This window comes from Cystoisospora suis (assembly GCF_002600585.1).
Source record: "Cystoisospora suis strain Wien I chromosome Unknown contig_1087, whole genome shotgun sequence".
Classification (NCBI taxonomy): Eukaryota; Apicomplexa; class Conoidasida; order Eucoccidiorida; family Sarcocystidae; genus Cystoisospora; species Cystoisospora suis.
In genome coordinates, this window is record NW_027153888.1 from 809 (window position 1) to 23,454 (window position 22,646).

Below are 22,646 nucleotides of genomic sequence, written 5' to 3' on the forward strand. Positions count from 1 at the left end.
ACTAGTCAACGGTGACGGTCGCAGCCCCACTCTCGCTCCCGACAATCGCCGGCTGCCACAGGAGTGTTGCGTTCGACTCGTCCAAACCGAGTTTCGAGATTCCTACACTATTGCCGAACAAGAGAGAACAAAGGCCATTAGATTGTCAAGTTAAACTAAAGAAAAACTAGCTATATTTCAATCACTATCCTCTAATAACCTCCCGCCGCCGGGTGGCGTCTGGCTCGTCGTCGCCCGGTGCTCTCTCGCGACGACCGTAGACTAGGCAACACTCCGCCTGCCTCGCAGGTCCGGCGTCTTCGCGCTGCCGTAGCGCGTGCTATGGTCGCGGGCGTCACACTAAGAGTGGCAGCGAATACTAGGCAGCGATAGCGACGAGACTGTTGCTCGTGCTAAATTACTTCGCTGCTGCTACGGTAAAGGCGCGACGTGCGGTAGCCGGGTGCGCACGGTCACTCTGACCGGCACATCACATACTTCACCAGAATGTGGAAATTTCTCAGCATCTCGTGTGGAGTTGGCCTCCGTTTTCACGAGCGTCTTTTCTGTCTACACCTGTTCCAGTTCGAAGCGCTTTCTTTCTTTCTTTCGAGTCGGCGCAAAGAGCTCTCCGACAGCGTCCGGCTGTCTCCGCGCCGCCCCGTCTGCATGTGAATCCAGCGAGCACGAAGCGGAGGACTCTCGAGGAAGCGGCCAGACGCAGGACTGCTTGATGTGAGTTGTGTGGAACTCTGGCATTGAGCGCACCGGTCTCTAAAGATACGCACGTTACGTGCTATTACACGATGCTTCTGCCCAGGTGATAGATTTGTTTTCCTCCATACTCACAGTCACAGCATCTCTTCGGGACTCGGTGTTCGCGTACTGGCTGAGGACTGCCTGGCTCCTTTATCTCTCTTTCCTTGTCGTTCTTCACTGTGTCGTTATTTTCTGCAGGTAATACATGTCTTGTCTCATAGTCGGTTCTCTTCCTTGCGGTTTGCCCTCTTTGTGCGTGTCTCTCTTAGCCGTGGGTCTGTGGCACACTCCCGGGCCTCCTCGGTCTCTAGTTTCCCTCATCTTTTTCTTTTTGTCAGCAGTCAAGCTCCTCGGACCTCTGCTCCCGCGTGCGGTGTTGAATCTTTCCGATTCGCTGGTGATGTGGTCCTGTCAGTCTCTCTCCGTCTCTTTTTCTGTTGGATTGTACTTGGACAGCTTTCCGTGTCTCACTTTGTGTATGTGTCCCGTTCGTCCATCACTCCCGTCTCGTAACGTGCTTCCTCGGTTGCCAGATTGCCGGGCTTTCCTTGACCCGCCTTTTTCTTGTACTATGTGACCAGTCTCTCTCCTCGTGTTTCTTCTCCCCCTCCCGTCATCATGAGCCTGATCCGCGAGGTGCTGGGTATATCCCAACAAAGCATTGAAGGCATGCTAAGTTTGAATGAACGTCTTCTTTCGCATGAGCCATCCATTCCACCGCCACCCCCCTCGGCAGATCCTACCCTCACTCGTGCATGTAGTGCAACGAGAAAAGAAAGGAAGCTGCATGAAGCCATTGCCCTAGAAGCAGAAAGAGACGTACAGCAAGATCCTGGTTTCATTTTTTCCAGTGCCTCTCTTGCTAAAAGCCTGGAAGGACTTCCGAAAGATATTCGATGTGCGATCATGGGGGGTTCTGGTTCTTTGCCGTCTTTACCTGCGGTTATGCACCGGCCAAGGCTGGTGAGTTGACAAGTTATGAAGAAAGCAACCCAACTCTGCACATCTGTTGAGAGACACCAGAGCACTGAGTACAGACAGTACGGCACGACCGTCTCGAAGCCTTCTTCCCTGTGGCATTCCTTAGAGGATAATTTCCTGCCGTTTGATGTGAGAGGAGACCCAGTTGAAAAGAGCTCGTCAGTCCCAGCCTGATTTCTGGACTTCATAGAGGCGGTAGTGAATGACTACTTCTACGGGCTGGAACACTCCAAGGGCTGTAAAGTGGAGAGCCGGCAGCAGCAGTGCATTGCTACTGACGGTAAAGGTTCCTTCGGTGTCATGTATGAGGGGGGGAGGATTCTTCAGAAATTTGTACCGCTGGCCAGAGAATGAGCGCAGACGCATTGTCAGTGCCCATACATGTGGGTGCACGGATGTCCAAGTTATTACGGTAGAACGTCAGTTGTTGATGACGAGATATTCTTTGTTGTCAGGTGGCCCTCCTGTTGTCCCACCAAGCGCATATCAACAATAGCGGGTAACCGTGTACGATCGTGTCGATGACCAGCCTCCAGCTCTTCCTCTGTTGTGTATTTGCGCGACACGATTGCAAGGTATTTGAGCTAAGTCAATTCCAGATCCTTAGTAGAGGGGATTTCACAGTAGATCGTCACAGTCTTGCTTTCTCCCCGAGTTCTTTCCTTGTTTTCCTTCATAGACAGCTCTTTTGTTGATTCCTCTCTAAAGCAGAGCCTGTCTTTTAACGGTACGTTTCCAGAGCTATTTTCTGTCTTCCAATGAAAAGACGGCTGGTCAGAGTAAGTTGTTCTTCGTGAAGGGGGGACGAGCCGAAGAGTTTTCTGCATGGGTTAGTCAAACAGCATCCGACTTTAGCCTTCCTTCTTCCTATGTATGTAATTTTACGTGCACACATGTCAGCTTGTGGAGGTCTCGCCTCTGGAGATACACGTTCGGTCCGGACAGGAAGAGAGGGGAGTAACAGAGCGGAGAAGGAAACGGACACGTTGTTTGACCATGTTCTGTTTTCTGCTTCCTGGGCAGCTTTCATTTCCTGCTGCGCCTGTCTGTTCTCTTCTTAATTCTTTCAGAAAAGGAACAGCACCGACCGGCGCGTGATACCTCCGGCCGCTAAATGGCGTCTTTGTGCTTTCACCAACTCAGCAAGAGAAGATGGCTTATGTCTAGTTCACTGGAGAAGACTTAGTGAGCAGCAAGGTCAGCAGCTGCGTCTCCAGGTAGCTCAGAATATCCCACATCCTCCAGACGTTCCCGGAGTAGTAAAAAGTGAAACTACTTCATTCTCTTCTCACCAAAGTCTTCACATCAAGAAGGAATCTGAAGGAAAACCATGCTGTTCGAATGGTGCGGACAGAGGGGGCGGAGAGGGAGGTGGTGTTGATGTGAAGGTACCCCCGTCACGGAGTGGAGAAGAACTTCGTAAACGAGAGACTTCCTCTGTCGTGGAGAGCCTCAGGAAGTTGAGTTTCCAAGGAAAACTTCAGAAAGGATATCTAGTCAAACCCGAGAAGGAATATCCATTCGCTAAGTTCAATACAAAAGTGGATTATCGTCCTATAAGCGATGATCTCTACGACAAATACATTCAGGTATAGTACCTTCCCTCCTCTTTTGAAAGGGTTTACCTTTACCAATCGTGTCCCATTCAGCAGCACTAAAAATCCAGTCCGATGTGCTATGATGTACAGGGATTTCAAGACGTGTTCACGGTTTCCCTCACCTCGGAGCTTGTATGTCCTCGTGACTCAGTCCGTGGGGACGTGCTGACAGGGTTGTTTTTGGACAGGCATATGCATATGTGCACAGTCTCGGTGGGAGGTTCGAGGAAGACGGACAGAGACATAGCCGTACCCGACTGTTTACAGCAGCGTACGTGTATAGATGGAGAAGGGTCATGCTATTTGTACTGTTGTGATTGTCCATTCTGGTATTTTTGTATGTCTATCTTTTACTCCGCTAGCACCTCGATAGCTCGTGGACGAAGGAGCAAACTCTCACCCTGTGGAAGACTGTACACGACTACGACCTCCAGTGGCCAGTCATCTTCGATGTTATCCCTTCTTCGTGGGGCCGGTCAGTCGAAGAGCTCAAACAGAGATACTATGCTGTCGCGAAAAGGTGAGCCAACTGTTTGGAGTGTATACAGGGTAGAAAGTAAGCTTGGTTGCTTTTTGTGCTTCGTCTAAACATATGACTGGAGGCCCCATTCCGTATCTTTTCGCGCATTCTATCTTAGTTGACATCTTAGCTTGCTGTGACCTGCAACTGTAGACTCTCATTCTCATCGTTAGATACCACGGAAATGGTCTTTCTTGCAAGGGGGGTGGAGAGGAGCAAGAGTTCAGAAGGAAGTGTCACCGTGTGTACGGTCTATCAATGCGCACGCAAGTGTTTCCCCAGTGCAGACTTATCAGCGACTATCTCCATGTTCTCCGGTCGGGTCGACGACATTTGAAAGTGGTGTCTTCGGCAAAGAATGTTGGAGTAGAGGAGTGCATCGAAGAAAACAAGACAGCGAGTTCCGCGGCTTCCGCTGCGTGCGATCCATGTTGTAGATAAGTGATAGACAAACAACTCTCATGCAGGTCGGTCAAAGGATTGTCGCGCTGTCGCTGCTATCCAAGGGTGCAGTGATGTAGATATGTATTCACTTATAAACATATTGTGTAAAGTGGTACACCTAACACATCGGTAGAGTTCATGTCAAACGTGGATAGAACAAAGCTCGGATCGAACCAAGGCTTTTGTCCTGATGAGCCGTGCAGAATTGCTGGTCGCTGTTCTCAGGCTTGTTGCGAGACAGTTTGAAGAGCAGGAGGAGGAGGAGCTTGCTAAGGGACCGGGAGCGAGTAATGCTGCCCTTGCGCGTATCCGCGAGGAGAGACAGCGACATCCTCTCATAAGGTTCAATTTCAAGTGTGTCCTTCCTGCCTGAAAATCTCTTTCCCGCACCTACTTTCTGTGTGTCGTTGTACCCGCCTCACTTAGGAGCAGCTACATGTGAGGACGTATTCGGAAACTTACATATATATCTTTATGCATAGGCACGGGGGGTTGGTGTGACCTCGCTTCAGTACCTTTGGACAGACTGCTGTAAGGGGTTCATTATAACTGACAGATCAACTCTGTAAGTGCCTGTGGTCTCACACAGAGGCATACAGGACCGATCTTTGTAGCTATACTAGGAAACACGTGTCTGTGGGGCGCTCTGTCGGATTGTGTTGACCTTGATAACGGTACGTTCCAGGCTGCTCGGCTGACGGGATATCGGTTTCTGTCCTTTTTATCATACGATATAATACTTTCTCCAGACATGCACTTCACTCAGCGCTCCCGTACAGTCTCAGTACGGTATCTCCACATAGCATGGATCATGCGGCTGCTGTCGTTTTCGATGTCGTGGGACAGGCCCACGTGTACCCATACATATCAGCGTGGGTGTTCAAACAAGTCTCTGCAGATGGGTGGGCAGAGACGCCAACATATAGACACACAAGGGGCGCCTTTTATCCTATAGATATTCGTATCCGCTGTCTCAGTTTGCTCTGGCTCGCAATGCCTGTTCGTTTGTGCATGAACCGGCAGTCATCTTCAGAAGATATCGAAAGTACGAAGACAAGCCAGACAGGTTTGACAGAGAACGGCCCTTTCTCCCTTGCTTGTGTCTGCTTCTCTATGTCGCCCCCGTATTCTATCACTTCTGCGGCCTTCTCCTGGTGTGTCCCGCCTACTGGAGGACTTCCTGCGGTAATGTGTGAAGAAGATGAGCTGTGCCTCGCCCGGCCCACTACCTATTATGCTCCGCAGCCACATGACCAAGTTTCTCGTAGTCTAAGGACTACTCGAACCCTAGGCAGTTATAGTCATAGGAGATGTGGAAACCTCGGCTCAGAGGATTTCAGAACGTCTCTCAAAATGCTGCAACGATCTGTAGGGGAACGAAGAGCCTTACACGGTATAGCTAGGAATGTGTTTCATGTACGTGTCATGCGCGATTTATCGTCAGCCTGGCTGCGGAATGTCAGCGGCGGCGGCTGCTTGATCGCCAGCAACGTGTGGGAATGGAGGACCTTCATCGAGAGCAGGAGCTGCAAACCCAGATTCGATCGGCAGAGGCTAGATTGAAGAAAATCAGCAAGATGAGAGATGAACAAAAACGGCTCCATAAACGCTTCGATCTGCCCGCGGATGCTGCTCCTCCTGTACGTACACATCACCAGCTAGCTTACTGGACCTGGAATATGGTCTGTGTATATTGTAGCAAATTCAGTCCAGGGGGCAGAGAGGAAGAAAGGACAACTACAGCACGCGCATAGATTGTATAAGCGACATCACATCGCTACGTACATGATTGTAGGTATATTCCCATAGATTCCATTTGCGTACATACCTATTTCTAGTTCCTCTTCTTTAATTTGCCACTCCTTCCCCTCAATTTCCATCGAAACCAAAGCGTCGGCATTCTCGAGAACAGTTGGTCGGGGGTGAGAGCATGTAATCACGTGGCGTGGAAATGCATTAATATCATAGGGGTAGCTGGCCGGCAAGCGGGCCCCTATGTGTCACGTTTCACACGACTTTCCGAGATTGACCTACCCGGCTTCCTTCTTCCCCCTGTCGCGCCCTACGCAATTCCTCCGGGCCGGTCAAAACGTTTTAAGGTAACATGAGAGACATTGTGTCTGCTGGATTGGCGCCGTTTCTTCTGTGCAGTCGACTCTAGCGCAGAGTACTTAGTTCATTCTACCCCTCCGCCCTAGAGACACGCAAGCATTGTATGTGGCGGACCGTGGAACGCGGGGGTCGGCTCTATGTTTCGAAGGTGGAACCACGAAGCTAACTGTAGATCGATGTGTGTGTTGCGTCTGCCTGGAAGTCCTCTATGCTTCTCTGGAACATAGTTTCTCACCGGTTTGCTCTCTGCTTCTCTTTCTGAATAAACGATTCTCTGAAACAGCCGCCGTGCTCCTCTCAGCCTGTTCTTTTGTTAACAGAATAGATTCGCCCGTAGTCTTTGCCTGCAGGGCACGCAAGTGTTTTTCGACGTTTTTTCTTTTTATGCAATGTCTGCCACAAGGAGGTAGTCCTCCTCGGACAGACAGAGGTTCGCTGTGCTCGAAAGAACCTGTGTTTCCCTTAGTCACTAAAACCACTTGGCAGCAGTGGGAGGAATGATTGGTCGGTCACTTTGAGAGAGCGGAGGTCTCGCCTGACCTGTCGGACAATGCGTGTCCCATGTTGAAGCTGAAAGAGGGGACTGTTAAGCGCCACGTGGTCCTGAGCACTGAATCCTTGATGGAAACGTTCTAATAGACGCTAACTTCGTGGTGTGGGTGTCCGCCCCTCATTATTAGGATTCGAGTGCGGGGTCTCCTTGCATACCCATGTCTCCTTTTTTCCTCTTCCGTAGGTGGCGGTAGGATCCTTCCTGGAGCTTACCGCTCCGACATGCGCCTCTCTTAGTGTGTTGCTTGAGAATGCCAAGCGGAAGGCGTACTCGGAGAAATTCAACAATCACATCGATTCTTACCTTGCCTCTATTGGTGTCGGACATCCATCATGCTACACGTACAGTATTGCAGAGGCATGCTGGTAAGGGAGAAGGGGTATTATCTGTGTGTCCAACGAAGAGGAGAATTGTGCTGCTATCACTGACTACTAGTTTCTTCCGGCAATTAGAAGCGCTGCGAATCAACATTGTTTGGAGTAAGCGAGAGACTCTGAAGCCCGGGAAAACATGGCAGGAGTGAGAGCCCTCTCGTGCGTGTGGTGGGCGGTGGTTTGCGCTTCCGCCTCTCGGGCTGTCCGTCGGCATAGCCGTGGGGGGGCGGAAGACGCCACCGTTCGGGCGACGCTAGAACGAGGGAGGGACATTATCTAGGACTCCTTTGTTCTCAGGGTATCTTGTACATACAGGACCACGAACCGTACAAGATCAATTGTCCCTCGCGGTAGAAAGGTCACGTAGTAAACATATACGTACGTGTATGTGGCATGTATGTATGTCTACGTATGTGACGCTTCGTGGTCTAAAGGAACCGGTACTCTACTCGGCGGCTGCGTTTGGTGCGTAGCATTCCTCACTTTTTCAACCCCCTTCTGAAAGGCTCAGAATCATGACGTGTGTATGATGGAGGACCCTCCTTTTCATTCATTGTCTCGGAGTGAAGGGACAAGCTACTCTTAGTTCCAGGTCTCTACAGAAGGATCCTGTGTTTATATGCACATGCAAATATTTGCATTTGTATGTGCATCTTCGATGCTGAATTGCCAGGTGACTTCGTAGGGTTCTTGCGGGTAGTGGCCACGCATACCGCGTCACGTCCGTCCTCAGGTCAAAGGATCCATGATGGTGAAAGCACCCAATACCGGTAGTACGGGACAGGTGGTAGATAGCCGGGGAGTGCAGCATTACCAGGCACCTGTTTGTCCTGCAACAGCAACACTGGTTGTAGTCGACTCCACATAAACTGGAGGAGAACGGTCACGGAGCTTGTCGCGTTCAGAGGGGTTGAATTGTGTTTCCGCCACCCTTTCTCACACGAGCCACATAGTTCCCGACAGATTCGGACAAGTTGTCGTCCGCAGCAAGCCAAGACGTGGACTGCCGGTGTGGCAGTTAGACTCGCACTGCCGAAGTATATGTTAACCACGCGCGATGTCAGGCGGATGGGAGCGTTGTGAGTGGGGTGGTTTTATTGCGAGGGGATCTCCTCTTTTGACTCGGGCTGAACATGTTTGCTTCCTGATGTAGATACCTGCACTAGCGCGCCCGCCGGTTTCATGAAGCACTGTAGATAGCATGGCTGCCTGTGGTGTTTTCAGGGGGCTCCGGTCTGACGTCTCCACCATGCTCCATCTTCGCCAGCGAGTTGATAAGCTTAAAGAGGTTCGTCCCAGAATATTTTCTATTCATCGATAATTTGGGAGAGTATCTGGATGGAATCAATAGAGTCAAGCCTGGTTGCTATGATAGTCCCTCAAATGACGGCGCACCTCCTCCTGTTTCGTCCAAGCCGTCAGCAGAAGGTGGCGAACACGTCACCTGCCTGTTAGAAGGGAGGCTTCTGTTTCGCAGATAGTCAGTTGCTCTCGAGGACATACGAGTGTTTCAGTCTTTCTCCTGTCTCTGTTGCGACACTGTACGCTTTTTAAGTTACTGCGATGTATCCCGCCTCACGTAATCAGTTCATTCTGGGTGTGTGCACACGTGTATATAGTTTGCAGCGATGAATCATGCAGACACCGTGTACGTACATCGGTGGTTGCCCGACAGAGAGGGGGCGTGATCGAGTGCTGTTTCTTGTGCATCTAGATTTCTTTGGCTGGGCACTCTGCTTTACGTATCAGGAGCTGAACTACTGGACTGCAATCAGCACGACCAACCCAGCTTGTACACCAGCTGAGGGTGGAGGTGCCACAGAGGGTGTCTCGAGGCTTAGCCCACGCACCGCCCAGCCTGGGGCAGGGGGTGAGAAGAAGGGAGGAGGTCGAGGTGTCTCGGCGTCGTCGTCGGTCTCGCAGCAGTCTACAGGCGCCAGAGGTGGAAATAGGGGGGATCGCTCCCAGACTTCCAGAAACCCGAGGCAGCTCTTGAGTAAGTACAGAACAGAGCTACACGGAATGTGTGAAACGTTTAGCTCGTCTCTTGCGTATTCTGTGTTGGGGGTTGTTTGTCGTACTTCGGATCCTCCTGGTACTTTTCATATACCTACCATCCGCAGTAATTCTTTGAGAGGACCACACATTGTGGAACTGTAACCCTCAACCCTAATGGTGTGTTGGTCGCTCGGGACGGGACTGCGAGCCCCTCGGAGAACAACACCGGAGAGTCGCCGGGACTTTTGAGCCGGGCGCCGCCGTCCTTCGCTGGGTACCGGCGCTCTGTTCCAACGAATGTCAAGAACCGCATAACGGGAGGAAAGAACAGAGAATACAGTGATGAGAAGCGTATGCTCTCGTGCTGGAGGGTTTCTGTCCGGGACCTCGCTTACAGACAGACGTGTTTCTGCATGCATAAAGGTTTATGCCCTTCTGTTCGAGTCTTCCCGTATCAGGGCATGAGAGGCTTCACTGAGCTTCTATATACCCGCGCAGAAGGGATGTGTGTGCCATGTGCATCTCTACTACGTGGCGGGTGTGTACCTGGAATGGAAACACTAGAATTCGAGTACCCTGTCGAGGTTGTATGGCTTCCCCGTTGTGATGGAGGCGTGTCCTGATTGTCTGTTTCTTTATCGTTGGGCTTTGGATCTCGAACCGCTGTCTTGCTTTTTCAGGTACTTCAGGCGATAGTCACATCTCCTCTGCTCGCGGTTCTCGGAGTCCCTCAATCAGCAGCGGCCGCGCGCCCCTTGACGGTTCCGTCCAGCATCTCCAGTCTCCCGCTCCTTCTTCAGCACTTCCTAGTAATGCCTCACTCCGATCTACTTCTTCTGTGGCATCGGCCATGCCGGTCGATCCTTCGTCGATTTCTATGCCTCTCGCGTCGTCCCCCCCCGTCCCCGTCTCTGCACACCCGCCTTCCTCTCTAGTGTCGTCAGCTCCCGTCGGGCCTTCGCCGATGGTTTCAGCTGTCGGTCCGTTACCCCCCTCGGGTGGTTCGTTCCCCGTTCCAGCTGCCATTCAAAATCATCCGCAACAGTCTGGGTATTCCGTTGCAGGCCACCCTGGCCAGCAGCCTTTGTCCTCGAGCGGGCCTTTGCACGTGCCTAATTTTAATGAGCACATGCATGCGAGTCTGCAGGGATCTTCTTTTGTTGGACATGCCTCGGCATTTCCGCATCAAAGCCCAGCGGATCTGTCGCAGCATTCTCCCCCTCATTTTCAGATGCCGGGATGTCCTCCGTCGGCCTCACAAGCCTCGTTGGACAAAAATGTCGCGGCGATGTCGCACAATCAAAGCTCTTTTGGTCAGAGTATCCCTTTTCCGCAGCAAGCCATGAGCATGAGACCGCAGAATACGATTCCGCCTCAGAATATGCGCCAGGCGCATATCCAGCAGCCCATGATGCCAATGTATCATGTCCCTGGTGTGCATCCAGCCCACAGTGCGCCACCCTCCCATCAAAGTCTGCCCCACTTCTCGGCTGTTCCCTCTTACTCGCCGTCAAGCATGAATGCCAGTGCAAGCGGCGGTTCCATAGCGGCTTCTCAGCAGACTCAAGGTGGCTTCCAGCAACAGCTGCAGCAGAAGGGAATGAGCCGGCCGTCTCACGTTCCTTCTCATGCGCCTCAAGCTATTTACTACGGTGGAGTCTCTCCTCCTCAGAACGTTTGGGGGGGAGGGGAGGATGACATGCGGAGGGACCCGTCGTCGGCTTAAAGTCGGAGAGCAAAAGTTGATACTTTCACGATCAAGACCGTGCCTGCTATCTCACCGGGACGATCTCCGGGCGCCGCCAGGGTCGCGTTTGCTTGGTGAACTGTTTGTGCGCAGTTCGCAGAACTGACACGAAGTTCAGCTTACTTCTCGTAGAAGGAGATTGTGGATCCACGCGCATTGCATCGCTAGCAGCTTCTGTTGTCTAGCTAAGGATGGCAATCAGCTCCTGATCTTGTTTGTGCACCCTGAATCTAATGCGTACCAGAGGTACGCAGAAAGACTTTCCCTGCAGCTTCCACAGACAGCCATTGATGGTGAAGCCTGAAGCCATACCGCGAAATTCACGATGACCCGCAGTCCATCTCCGAAGAAGGAGCGCAATACCGTTTTTCTTCGTTCTTGAACGGGAATGCAGTGTTCTTGGGTTGTACTTACGCTTACATGGATCAGAGCCGAACAGTGGTTCAGAGTGCTTCTAAAATTGCTACGCTGAACGTGAATCAGTATTCCAGCGGAAACTTCCTCGGTGAGGATAGCAGTGTTGACGAGAACGGTGAAGCTACACAAACCAGAGGAGACATCCTTGCTTCCTCCTCAGTGTCACGTTTCTTGCTGTACGCAGTGGACGTCAGAGCCTTGTGGATCGCCGACTCCGCTCCAGTTGGTTTTTATGGCCACGTACGGAGAGGAAAATTGCGCCTTCTGCCGTGGTCTGCGGAAGTCAGAAGTTCCTAGTCGCGGCTGTTTTTTTCCAACCAGCCCACGGGTTGGAAAGCTCTCTCGCACATCGAGCAGTCTGCGGGGCTGAACGATGTAGAACCGGTGCTGAGCTCTTACTGTGAGCTATGATGACTCGTGCATGTTTAGACTTCACCAGGTTCCGGAAGTATTTCAGCACGCGGTCTACTCTTGCTGCAAGGTGACCACCTTGCAGGTTGCTGAAGGTCGTTCGCATAGAGAGCCGAGGAAGGTGTAGAAAATGAGCGGATGAGCAGGGAGATTGTCCGCGAGATTACGGTCACACCGCAACTGGGTCGACTTACGAACGCTCTGCGGTGGTACCCTGCTGTGACGGGAATCCGCGCCATCGGTCCACCAAGGTCGGCAAACAGAGAGGGTGGCGGAGCTGCTTCGAACTCCTGTTGTGTGTACAAGAGCGGCGGCGATCGGAGAGGTGGAAAGCGCCGCCACGATTGCACAGCCTCCTGCACCACGGGGTCTTTTCTTTGTAAGCTCTAGGCTTCACCATGGGTTAAATCTCGAGAAAGAGTACAACGTCGGCGGACCAAGTGTGAGCCATGCTTAAGACCGGTTTTCAGTTGATAGGTGCACCTGCCAAGCGCTACACCCCCCTTATTATTTCCCCCCCAAAGTACCGGCTAAACACACTTCGAGTCGTCTTAGTTTCCCCCTCGACTCACAGAAAAGTAATCCTTGCACACTTTCTACGTGATCAAGTGCTTCCGGGTGCACACACCTTCCAAGCATCTGACGCCCCACTGTTGGTCGGAGGCGGCGTCTCACACACACGTCAAATGGCTTGACACATCAAACGAATCCTAGATACAGCACACTGGAATCAGCTAAAAACCAAGCCTGCACCAATCAATATCTTGTCCACACTCGCAGCATCGCCCCGTCCACACCGGTGTACGGACGCGCATCTGTGTCCCGAGGCTCCCCTTCGTCGCTGAGGCATACACCACGGTCGTTAGACAGCTCGGACGGACCAGAGTTAGGATGGTGCAGGCAGGGAGAGTGTAGCGGGTAGACTTCAGCAGCAGAGATCACTGAGTAACTCCCCCGCCGTCTTGCGTGGAAAAAAAGATGCCATACCTAGGACGGACGCAACCTTCACGGCAAAGAAGTTGCGGATAGCGTAGGAACGCTCAGTTTCCCCTGGTTCTAGAACAACTTGGCAAGTTCGGAGAAAAACAAAAGTATGCACGGACATGCACGCGCACCGCACGCTTTACTCCAATAGACAATAGACTCGCTTCCTTCGCCCCTAACCAAGACCTCCCCTATGCTCTCCTGGTACTCCACGTCTTCATCAATTCAGTGTCTCTACCCAGAGGTGATGACGCGGCGAGCTGATGCCTACACTTGGCCACACGCTCTGTAAAGTATAAAAGTGAGAGTTCCGGGTTAAAGGCGATACTTCTCTACCAACACGTTGACTCATACCAAGCAGACATCACTGAGTTTGACGACGCGAGATCAGACAACCAAACAGGTCTAATACACAGAATAACGAGAAAAAGACCACCACGTCAGTATCTGCGAAAGGAACAAATCGTTGCCGCGCCGAAGAGAGAAGAGTGACGTGCCCGCCCCTGACTGAGACGGGGCTCAGTGGCTCGCACTGAGAAAGGTGAACACAAGATGATCCTCATATCGAAGATGAGAAGACAATGAATACCGCACGGACACCTGCCTCCATTGCAAAGACATTCTACGTTAGAACACTTTGATATGCAAACGAATTGAACAACGGGGACACAAAGAAAAGTGTACAGTGTCCGCCTTGGGTATTACAGTTTCCTGAAGCGCCCTGAAACACCTAGAACTGAAGCTCTGAGATGTATGTACACCGCGTGCACCGTATTTTCAAGTGTTGACAACTCTACAAAAGTCATCAGGGAATGCCAGGAAATTTATCTGCTGCTGGGTCTTCTCGTTCTAACAGGGGGAGCCTCCTTTCTCGGCGCTGGTCCCTTCTTCGACACAGCTTTCTTCGGAGCCGCTGCAATTGCACTTGTTGGCGCTTTCTTCTTTTCGATGGTCTTCTTCACCGTCGTCTCAGCTCTCTTGGGGGTCGGCTTCGCCGCTGCAGGTGTCCTGGTCCTTCCTGCGGGAGTGTTGGCTCGGCTCCCTCTCGGAGTTGCTGTTTTCTTTCCTTTCTCTTGTTGGTCTTCCCCGCCTTCCTTCTTCGCATTCTTCTGCCCGGCAGGTGGAACGCTGCCTGCCCCTTGTTTACTTTCAGCACCTCTCTTCGCTGTAGGGCCTGTATGAGGTTTTCCTGTTGTCTTGTCTTCTCCAGCTGGTTTACTTGCTACGGGTGTACCTCTTCCACTTCTTCTCCCTCCGCCAGCTGGTGTAGTGGCCCTTTGTTGTGATCGCTTTGTCATGTCTTCTTCATTCGCCTTCCTCGCTTCTGCCTTGTTCTGTTGTCTGTTCTTCGGCTCTGCTTTCTGTGTTTCTGCGGGGGCTGCAACCGACTCCGCTGGCGTTCCACTTTTGCCAGCCGTCTTCTTGGAAGGTAGCGGCGCGGAAGCGGCTCGAGGAGACGGCCCTGCTTTCTTCCTGGCCACCTTCTTTTCGGGGCCTCCTCCTCGTGATCCCGCTCGGCCTCCTGCGCGTGGAGACGGTCCTGTGCTCTCATCTTTCTTCTCACTTGCTCGACGCCTGACAAGGGGCCGGGAAGCAGGCGATTTAGAAGGTTGCCTGGTCTGTCTGGGGCCATGTGGCGTCCTTCCCCGTTTCTGTTCTCGGTTTGGAGTGGGGCCTCGACTCCGCGATGATGTGGCCACCTGGCGATCTTCTGACATCGCGTCCCGCGAAGTCCTTCCGCTCCTTTGTTCTTCCTTCGAAGTCGACTCGCTTTCATCCAAGGACGCTACGTCACCTCCTAGATCGACTTCCACATCAACGCCTTCGTTATCATCGTCGTGTCTGGACTTTTCTTCAGCCGTGGTGGTTTGGGGCATTGCTTTTGTCTCCCTCGCTGCCGAGGGAGCCGCCTTCTTTGAACTCTTCTTGTGTCCAGTCTCTTTGCTGGAAGTCTCCTGACGGGTTGACGCCTTCTTCTCTCTGGCACGTGATGACCCTCCAGTGCTAGGGCGCCGGCTGCCAGTAGTCCGAGAGCCCGCCGTCGTGGGTCTACGCGCTTTCGCAACTTTCTCTTTTTCCTCTGTATCACTGTCGGCCTCGAGTTCTCCCTCCCCATTTGCATTCTTTTCTTGTACTGCCTGCGATGTGTCTGTCGAGCTTCTCTCCTCTGGCCCCATGTCTTCTTGATCGATCACACGTCCTTCTGGTTTTCGCTCCACCTGCTCTTCTTCAGTCTTCCTCTCCGGTGCTTCGGCATTGTCTCGCTCGAGTTTTTCTTTCTCTGCCTCCTTCACTTCTTGTGGCCGCTGAGGTGACCTGGCAAGCTCTTCAGATACCTTGTCCTCCTCTTCAGCGCCTCCGACTTCCGTTCCTTCTCCTCTTGGCGACGACTCACTCTTCACTTCCTCCATTGCAACTTCTCCGTCTACACTGGTGCTTTCTACAGGCACAGACACCTTCCCCTCATCGGGCTCTGCACTTCCACCTTTTCCTTCTGTTTCTTCAACCTCCTTCCTGCCTGCCGACTGGAGTTCTTTCTCATCATCTCTGTCAGGACGGCCTGATGGTGGAACCTCTGCCTCGTCCTGCGCGCGAGCTTCTTCAGTCTGCGGAATAGGCGACCGTGAGATCCGATCCGTTCCGCTCTCTTCAGCAGACGGAGATGAGGGTCCTACAGATGCCAACAAGACAGATGTCGGGCACAAACACCGCCACTTCAGATTCTACACCACCTCGCTCTTACGTTTCCCCATCTGTCTCTGCGTATCTACGGCTGCGGCATCAAACACGCGCTCGAATCAGGAATCCTTTTCCCCCACAAAGCGAAGTTGGAGAAGAACCTCACATTCGAATGTCGCCTCAGCATCTGGCCTGGAATGAACAGCCTCCTTAGTACATTGCGCCTATGTTTGACAGCATCGGTGAGAAGGGCATGCATCGCTTGTACTTACCCCCTCACCACTCGTGGTTGATATCTAAACATCCGGGAGATAGTTTGTAGTTGTGTATTCAATAGCCTGGAGGTCGTAGGATATCGGCATACTACGCCTATATGTATTTGTACGCGAATATATCTACGTATATATGTCTGCTAAGCTGACGAGCCAAGAAAGCCAGGTTCACGTGCTGTACTTACTGATGCGTTTAACTTCTCTTTCTGCCTCTTCAACGTCCTCAGCAGGGGGTCTTTTGCCAGCAACCTTCTGCTCATCAGAAACCATTAGCTCGCTGCTCCGTTGTGCATACGTGCCATCCCACACCAGCACCATGCTGTGTTGTGAACCGCCGTACGCCTGAAAACACAGTTGAACCCGAGCCATACATTCCATAGAGTGCAAACAGATGACCTAGGCCTGAGTCGCTACAGTCCAGTCACCCCTGGTGCATCTGTCCAGCCTGCTCTTCTGTCGGACAGAGAGCGGCGGTCGCGGCGTCGTGACCCCGAGAAAGCAAGGGCTCACGTCATCCGTGAAGAGCGGGGAAAGACGGGACAGGTGTATGTACATTCCTATCAGACCTGAGTGACAACGCTACCCATTCAATTCGGTAGAGGAACAGTATCAGCAGCTCAAACATACCTGTAGGACAGCGTATCCACCGAAGAAATCGGAGTTCACCAGGAACGGACTGCGACGGAACATGACATCCTTTTCATTTCCGAGCTGGTAATTCTGCCCCGCTCCCCAAGTGTACAGACACCCGGCCGTTGTGACAGCCAGGCAGTGATCGCTTCCGCACTGCACCCAGGTGACAGGGTGTGCCCGCAGAGATTCCACTACCGTCGGTGTCTCGACCGTGGGAGAACTCGTGGCGCCCTGTCCTGAAGAAAAAAAGACAACGATGTAGACGATCAATGATTCCAAGCGCAAAGAAGGCGAAAGCTAAAACAGGGCACCAGCCGGAAAAGCTGTCACTGTGGATTGTCTCCAAACAAAGGGCAGCCTCTCGTGCACGCGGTCTACAGTGGCTGTCCATCATGTACGATGAGGGAAATCCGATGTTTTTCTGCTCCCTGCACACCCGGGCTTTACCATGACCTTGAGATTGCTATACGGTATTCTAGCAGGTTACGCCTTCCTTCTCATCCACCGTAACAGCGCCTAAGGAGCTTTCATTCCTGCCTTTCTGTCCCTATTACGTCGTGGCACTAAGCTCTTTTTCGACGGGTGAAGATTCTTCAGTCCACCATGAACAAACAGCTTACCTGTGAACTCCGCCTGACCCCACGTGTACACCAAGCCATCGACGGACAGAGCGACCGAGAAGAATTGCCCTCCAGTAAGATACTTCACTCCGGCATCCTTCAGCGCATCGATCTTGACAAACTTCGCAACAATCGATCCTTCCTGTGCTACGCCGCATCCAACTTCTCCCTGACTATTTCGGCCGCAACCCAAAATAAAAGAACCTCTTCCTCTTTCTGTGCCATGCTCTCTCTCACAGGAAATTCCATTGCTTCTCGAATCGGAGGCATACTCCGCCGCCTCTTTTTCTCCCTTCTCATTTGCACCGTGGACTTCGTCCTTCTTAGCGATCAGGAGAAAACTGGTACATCGTCCGCAGAAGACATTTGAAACGACGTAAGAAGTCGACGTACTCCCCTCTTCCGAACTGGCTTCACACAACTGCAGATCTTCCACCGTTCGTCTCCTAGGAACTAACAAGGACAATTTAGCCTGTAAACTCCCCTCGTCATCGCTGTCGCTTCCAGTCTCCTTATCGTCCGCAGAATCGCCGGCGTCATTTGTCGTACAGGTGGACGCTTGAGCTTGTGCCATGGAAGCCCGTGAGGAAGATGAAGAGAAGCCAAGCTGCCCAAACTCGTTACTCCCCCATACATAGAACGCTTCTCCACCATACTCCAGGGCAAGTGTGTGATTCTCTCCGCATGCCTGCAACCAAAATAGAAGAGAACAAAGAACTTGACTGTTTTCTCGGCTAATGAGACCCGCGTATGGCTGCAATCGCTGAAGAGGAAAGGTGTGTAAGGGGGACTAAGGAGCGAGAGACCAGGGGACTTTCTTTCTCCGCATGCTTATGTTTCCCCTTGTGTCCTCAAAGCACGCTCTAGCATTCCACGATCTCCTTTCTGTTTTTCTCCGAAGATCTCCACGCAGAGAGAGAGGAGACAAGGCCGGCCTATAGCCAACCAATCTTCTCAGCGGTACCACCAGTACCGTAATTCTTTCTCCTTGGGGTTTGGCCATATCCGCAGGATCTTTGAGTAGGCTAAGCAGAGGCGGGAACCAGGCAGGAATTATGCGCTGAGCTTCCTGGACTCATAGCGGTTCGAATGCCTTATAATCTAACCACAAAATTCGTAAGATGTCAACAATCACAGAAAGGCTCCAAACGCACGAGCGAGTGGAAAGAAGCCGAACTGCAGATATATATTTTGATACGAGTCGCTATGGAAAGCGGCACGCTCCGCCCGTGTCTCCTATGTATTCAGTTGACCACCCGTCTCCTTATCCAACCGGCCCAGTAACAGTAACTTGCTGGGCAGGCTCCTCAACTCAACAGCTTGACAAGCTATGATAAACTGCTGCGCGTCCACGGTGAAGAACTAGGGTGGGGGGCGGGCAGATGAGCACAACTAACTCCTTACTATTGCGGATATTCGAGGACGGTTAAGACCCGAGAAGACCAACATCGGAGTGGCACTCTGAGGTAAGGACGAGGGCGCGGAAGAACCATAAGCTCCTGAACCAGCGTTCACGAAGTTGGGGAATCCTAGGGCGCCATATGAATCCTGGACGGCCGATCCACACACAGGAACAAATAGCCTACAGTTTATAATCTAGAAAGGGACGATATATCCCGTGGGCAGGATGAATCACACACGCGAGAGCGCCACGGAGGGCGAGTGCGAGCCGCTAGGAAACGTCAAATAAAGGTCAACTGTCGCCATCGCTGAACAGAGAACTCAGTTACACCTTCCCCATTTGGGACCTGATATCTATGCTCTTCACCCTAGCGCATGCTTTCGGGTTTCTTATGCAGCTTGGGTGAAGTTCAGGAAACCACTTGTATCAAGGTCGTATTCGTTAGCACAGTGCTCGGCTTCAATACCGATAACTCTATAATGAAACTGTACACAGGCTCAGCGCCAGGAACATCTGAGAGACGCTTCGTATCCAAAGGCCTACTAAGAAGCCAGGCGAAACCCGCTATGACGAATCTCCTACGGAAAGACCCACACTCCGAGCGCAACCTGGTGTCGGAGCCCTTCGCTAGGCTCAGAGTTAAACCGCGTCTCGGAGAACTGAATATGAACGTTACAACTCTCGCAAAGAGTAACCGATGCACGCAGTCCCCATTGCTGAAAAATACGGATCTCTTGCAACACAGCACGGCTCGTTTGCTATCGTTGTAAGGAACGAGACAGAAGGGAAGACCGGAGGATGCAAGCAATATGAAAGCATTACCCTGTAGCAGCCGCAGAGGAAAAGTTCGCCTTGCCGAGTGAGAAAGGCTGTGTGGGAGTCCCCGCAAGCCGTGGACACGACGCATCCCGGGATATCGACACACGCTGAAGAAGAAAAAAGAGGTGAATGAAAATAAGTCAAATGTGAGTAACGGTCTTCTCCAGGTCGCGAAAGGAAAAGAAAGCAAGGGACATCCACGAAAAAGTAGGCATGCTAAATATGTAAGGTACTATAATACGACAAAGCACGTACTTCACCCTGTTCTCGGACGCTTTTTACCTGCCTGCCGTGCTCGGTTAATAGCCTTCGGCACCGGTCTTTGGAACGTCATGTCGCAATAGTACAAAACTTTGATGCAGGCACCTTGGGCCACCATAGCGGGGGAAACCTTATCGCATCAGGCGTTCTTCTTGGGGGCTGTACAAGTGCATGGTTTCTCTCGTCACTGCTCATAGTGTTTACACATGCACCTTGTGCAGGTGTTGTCTGGATTTGCCTACCTGGATGTGAAGAGACTTGATTTCCTTCGCCTCTTCCAAGAACTCCGCCGTCGCTACATCCGAAGGTCCAGCACTGACCATCAGCAGTGAGGACCGCCGAATGCATAGCACCACTGGCGGCTCGCACAATACTCTTGCCTTCAAGCTGCTTCACGACTCGAGGTTTTGTCACCTCTCTGTCGTCTTCATCTGTCTCTCCAATGTCGTCTTCTTCACTCCAAAAAGGCATTTGATCTAGCTCCCCCGAACCGAACATGAAGACCCGCGCGGCAGGGACCCTAAGTGTCGTACCTTCTTCGGGCCTCTTCAGAACTTGCGTGGAGCTCGGAATCTCCACCACCTCCTCTTCCTGCTTGGGAGACGTAGCGTCATTCGATGAGGACGGAGACAACATACTGCCGCCGTGATTCTCTTGCTTCTGCTGTTCAGGAAGAGACGATGAAGGCGAAGAAGGAGGAAGCACAGGAATAAATCCAGAAGGCCTCTTTACCTTGCCTGTAAACTGAATGGTATTCGTAGAGCTGTCGTCCGACGAAGCCACAGCCGGGAAGACCGTACTTGTTTGGTTTCCTGAGGAAGAAGCTGGAGAAAAGAAGACAGACGTGGAAGTCGAAGAAAAAACGGAAGGATCGGGAACAAACCCCTCACTCCGTCTTCCTTGCGCTCCAGAACCTCCTCCAGAGGTGTCAAGAGAAAATCCTTGGCCATTTGGAGGGGAAGAAGCCTGGAAAGCAGATGAAGCCACTTGAGTTGGAAACGAAAGCCTGGTAGCCTGAAGAAAACACAATCACCGGTAGGCTAAGAACAGGAGCATCGAGGGAGGTGCCTCACAATCAAATGACAGCTAGAACCATTGCTAGGTCACATAGACAAACTGGTTTTATATATAAGGCACTCGAAGAGGAAAAGTGGGAGAGGAGTGAAAAACACGTTCAAAAAGAAGCACGCTAAGATGTGGAGTGACTACGAAGTTCGCTTGAGACAACACCAGCCAAGATACGTAACAGATCATCCACGTGTTTAAGGTTCCTCAGATCCGCTTATGCTCAACTATGGGACGTTGGCTCGTGTGTCTCTCTGCTCGGACGAATGCACTCTAAAAGTCCCCCCCTACATCAGACGACACGCGACGACTACGTCCGACTCCCCACGCCATCAAGTGAACTGCCTTACAGCTGATTCATGTCCAGGCTTTGGCCCCTCACAGCATGGGCATTTTATCTCGTGAGCGCCATTTACGACAAGACATTGCGGACATTTCCAGTCCGTTTCACCGGCCGCGGGCTTTTCTGTAGACTCCGTGAGCCCCTGAGAAGACTCTTCAGGAGGCGCTTCTGACCCCGCATGCTCTCCTGGTTTGGGTAACACTTCAGAGGGTCCGCTGATTTCTGACGTGTGAACGCTGCTCGTCCACAGGGACGCAGCCGCAACAGCCGTGACATCCGGGGGTGGGAAAGTCTCCATGTAATAATCTTGCATAGGCCAGGGTCGACTGGAGTGGTTCCACTTCGACAACGATTATGTGCTCAGGAGGGGACTTCTATGCGCCTACGCGAAGCCGAGTAGCACACAGAAGCGCGAAAAGGCTTTGCATTAAAGTGTGGTCGAAAAGTTATCGTGCAGCAAACGACAGGAGGGGCCGGGCCGAAAAGAAAGTGTATGTTAGACAGGAGAGACGGCGGCGGTAACCAACAAAAACAACACTCTCAAAGGCGGGCAGTGAACCACGGGACGCAGGTACCAGCTGGATTGCGAGAAAAAGACAAACTGGCGCAAAAGGGAACAAAAATCTTCGGAAAGGGTCCCGGAGCAGGTTGGTTGCAGACTAGGGTGCAGACAAAACAGCAGTGCATATGGGAGGCAAATCGAGGTATTCACGTGAGAGCGACTTCGACTCTTTCGTACACCGGGTGCTGCGCCGGAAAAGTTGCTGCCTTCGGATCGCGACCACAAGAACTTGAAAAGACAGACCGCGAAAAGGAAAGGGAGGCGGCCCAGGAACTGGACTGTTTTTCCTAAGGGAACTGGCACGGGCGGCGCTACATGAAGGACGAAGGCTAACAGAAGTGACTGCGCACAGAGAAACAGGATCATGCGACAAGACGAAAAAGGTTTTCGGAAAACTCTGTCAACCAGAAACGAGTCGGGGGTGTGTGTAGGCAAGACTATCTAAGAGCTGAATGTCACGCAGGAATCTGCAAGCTGCAGAGCAGTAGGGTTTTAGGGAAGAGCGGGGACGAAAGATAAGCTAAGACTCTATGATAGGCTTCCGTTTCTAGAACTCAGATGCCAACGGACGTTTTCAAAGACATGTTCGGGATGAATTTTCCCCTACAAGATGCGGAGCCGCCCTCCATCACCTCTGTCCCGTCTTCCCCGTCAGTTGCTACGTCCCACCGGCCGTGCGGTGTATATACACCCTGGGAACCACCGCAGCTCCACAAGTCAACTCATCCCAGTGGTGCGACGGTAACGAGCTACCGAGTGTTCAGTCCATTCTCGCCTTCACTGTCTCCTTCAGGACTGCCACATATTCACCTGTAGTTATGCTCACCGCTTACCTTTGACACACGGTACACGCGTTGCCTTCTTATCATGAAATTTCTTTGACATCTAATCCGACTCCAGGACTGGGTTTGAGACCACTTTTTTCGACAGTTCATTTCTTCACGCAACGCACGTGACGCCGGGAAATAACCGTCTACACTTGAGCCGTACGGTGCTGGTGTGTCTCAGGGAAGATGATACACTCTTTGAAACAGCTCCACTGACCCGTGTAACGGATCAGTAGGGAAAAGAGTCCAGGCTTGCCTAAGAGGACTTATTCGCTCTCATTGGCAC

At 52.0% G+C, this 22,646-nt stretch overlaps 2 protein-coding genes across 2 annotated transcripts; one reads left to right on the plus strand and one right to left on the minus strand.

Moving 5' to 3' along the window:
* Positions 1–395: 395 nt before the first annotated feature.
* Positions 396–11,613, plus strand: CSUI_002625 (myb family dna-binding domain-containing protein). The gene is made up of 9 exons (XM_068062825.1): positions 396–1,701; positions 2,790–3,308; positions 3,680–3,837; positions 4,507–4,635; positions 5,726–5,963; positions 7,130–7,311; positions 8,545–8,608; positions 9,070–9,316; positions 9,999–11,613. The coding sequence occupies exons 1-9, from the start codon at positions 1,357–1,359 to the stop codon at positions 11,042–11,044; spliced, it is 2,928 nt and encodes a 975-aa protein (XP_067925193.1). The 5' UTR covers positions 396–1,356; the 3' UTR covers positions 11,045–11,613.
* Positions 11,614–12,272: 659 nt separating this feature from the next.
* Positions 12,273–22,131, minus strand: CSUI_002626 (regulator of chromosome condensation rcc1). Its single transcript, XM_068062826.1, has 8 exons — positions 20,979–22,131; positions 19,806–20,577; positions 19,306–19,409; positions 18,486–18,629; positions 17,082–17,769; positions 16,456–16,697; positions 16,014–16,170; positions 12,273–15,548 (listed from the first exon to the last, which is right to left on the minus strand). The coding sequence occupies exons 1-8, from the start codon at positions 21,282–21,284 to the stop codon at positions 13,702–13,704; spliced, it is 4,260 nt and encodes a 1,419-aa protein (XP_067925194.1). The 5' UTR covers positions 21,285–22,131; the 3' UTR covers positions 12,273–13,701.
* Positions 22,132–22,646: the final 515 nt, after the last annotated feature.

What these genes read in the sequence shown, in the direction of transcription:
- CSUI_002625 (XM_068062825.1), top strand. Translation starts at nt 1,357, where the DNA reads ATGAGCCTGATCCGCGAGGTGCTGGGTATATCCCAACAAAGCATTGAA. An exon ending in CTCATAAGGTTCAATTTCAA is followed by an intron (nt 4,636 to 5,725) that starts GTGTGTCCTTCC and finishes ATTTATCGTCAG; the next exon opens with CCTGGCTGCGGAATGTCAGC. An exon ending in AGTATTGCAGAGGCATGCTG is followed by an intron (nt 7,312 to 8,544) that starts GTAAGGGAGAAG and finishes TGGTGTTTTCAG; the next exon opens with GGGGCTCCGGTCTGACGTCT.
- CSUI_002626 (XM_068062826.1), bottom strand. Translation starts at nt 21,284, where the DNA reads ATGCAAGATTATTACATGGAGACTTTCCCACCCCCGGATGTCACGGCT. An exon ending in GGGTCAGGCGGAGTTCACAG is followed by an intron (nt 16,698 to 17,081) that starts GTAAGCTGTTTG and finishes TTTTTTCTTCAG; the next exon opens with GACAGGGCGCCACGAGTTCT. An exon ending in GTGGATACGCTGTCCTACAG is followed by an intron (nt 16,171 to 16,455) that starts GTATGTTTGAGC and finishes CTGTGTTTTCAG; the next exon opens with GCGTACGGCGGTTCACAACA.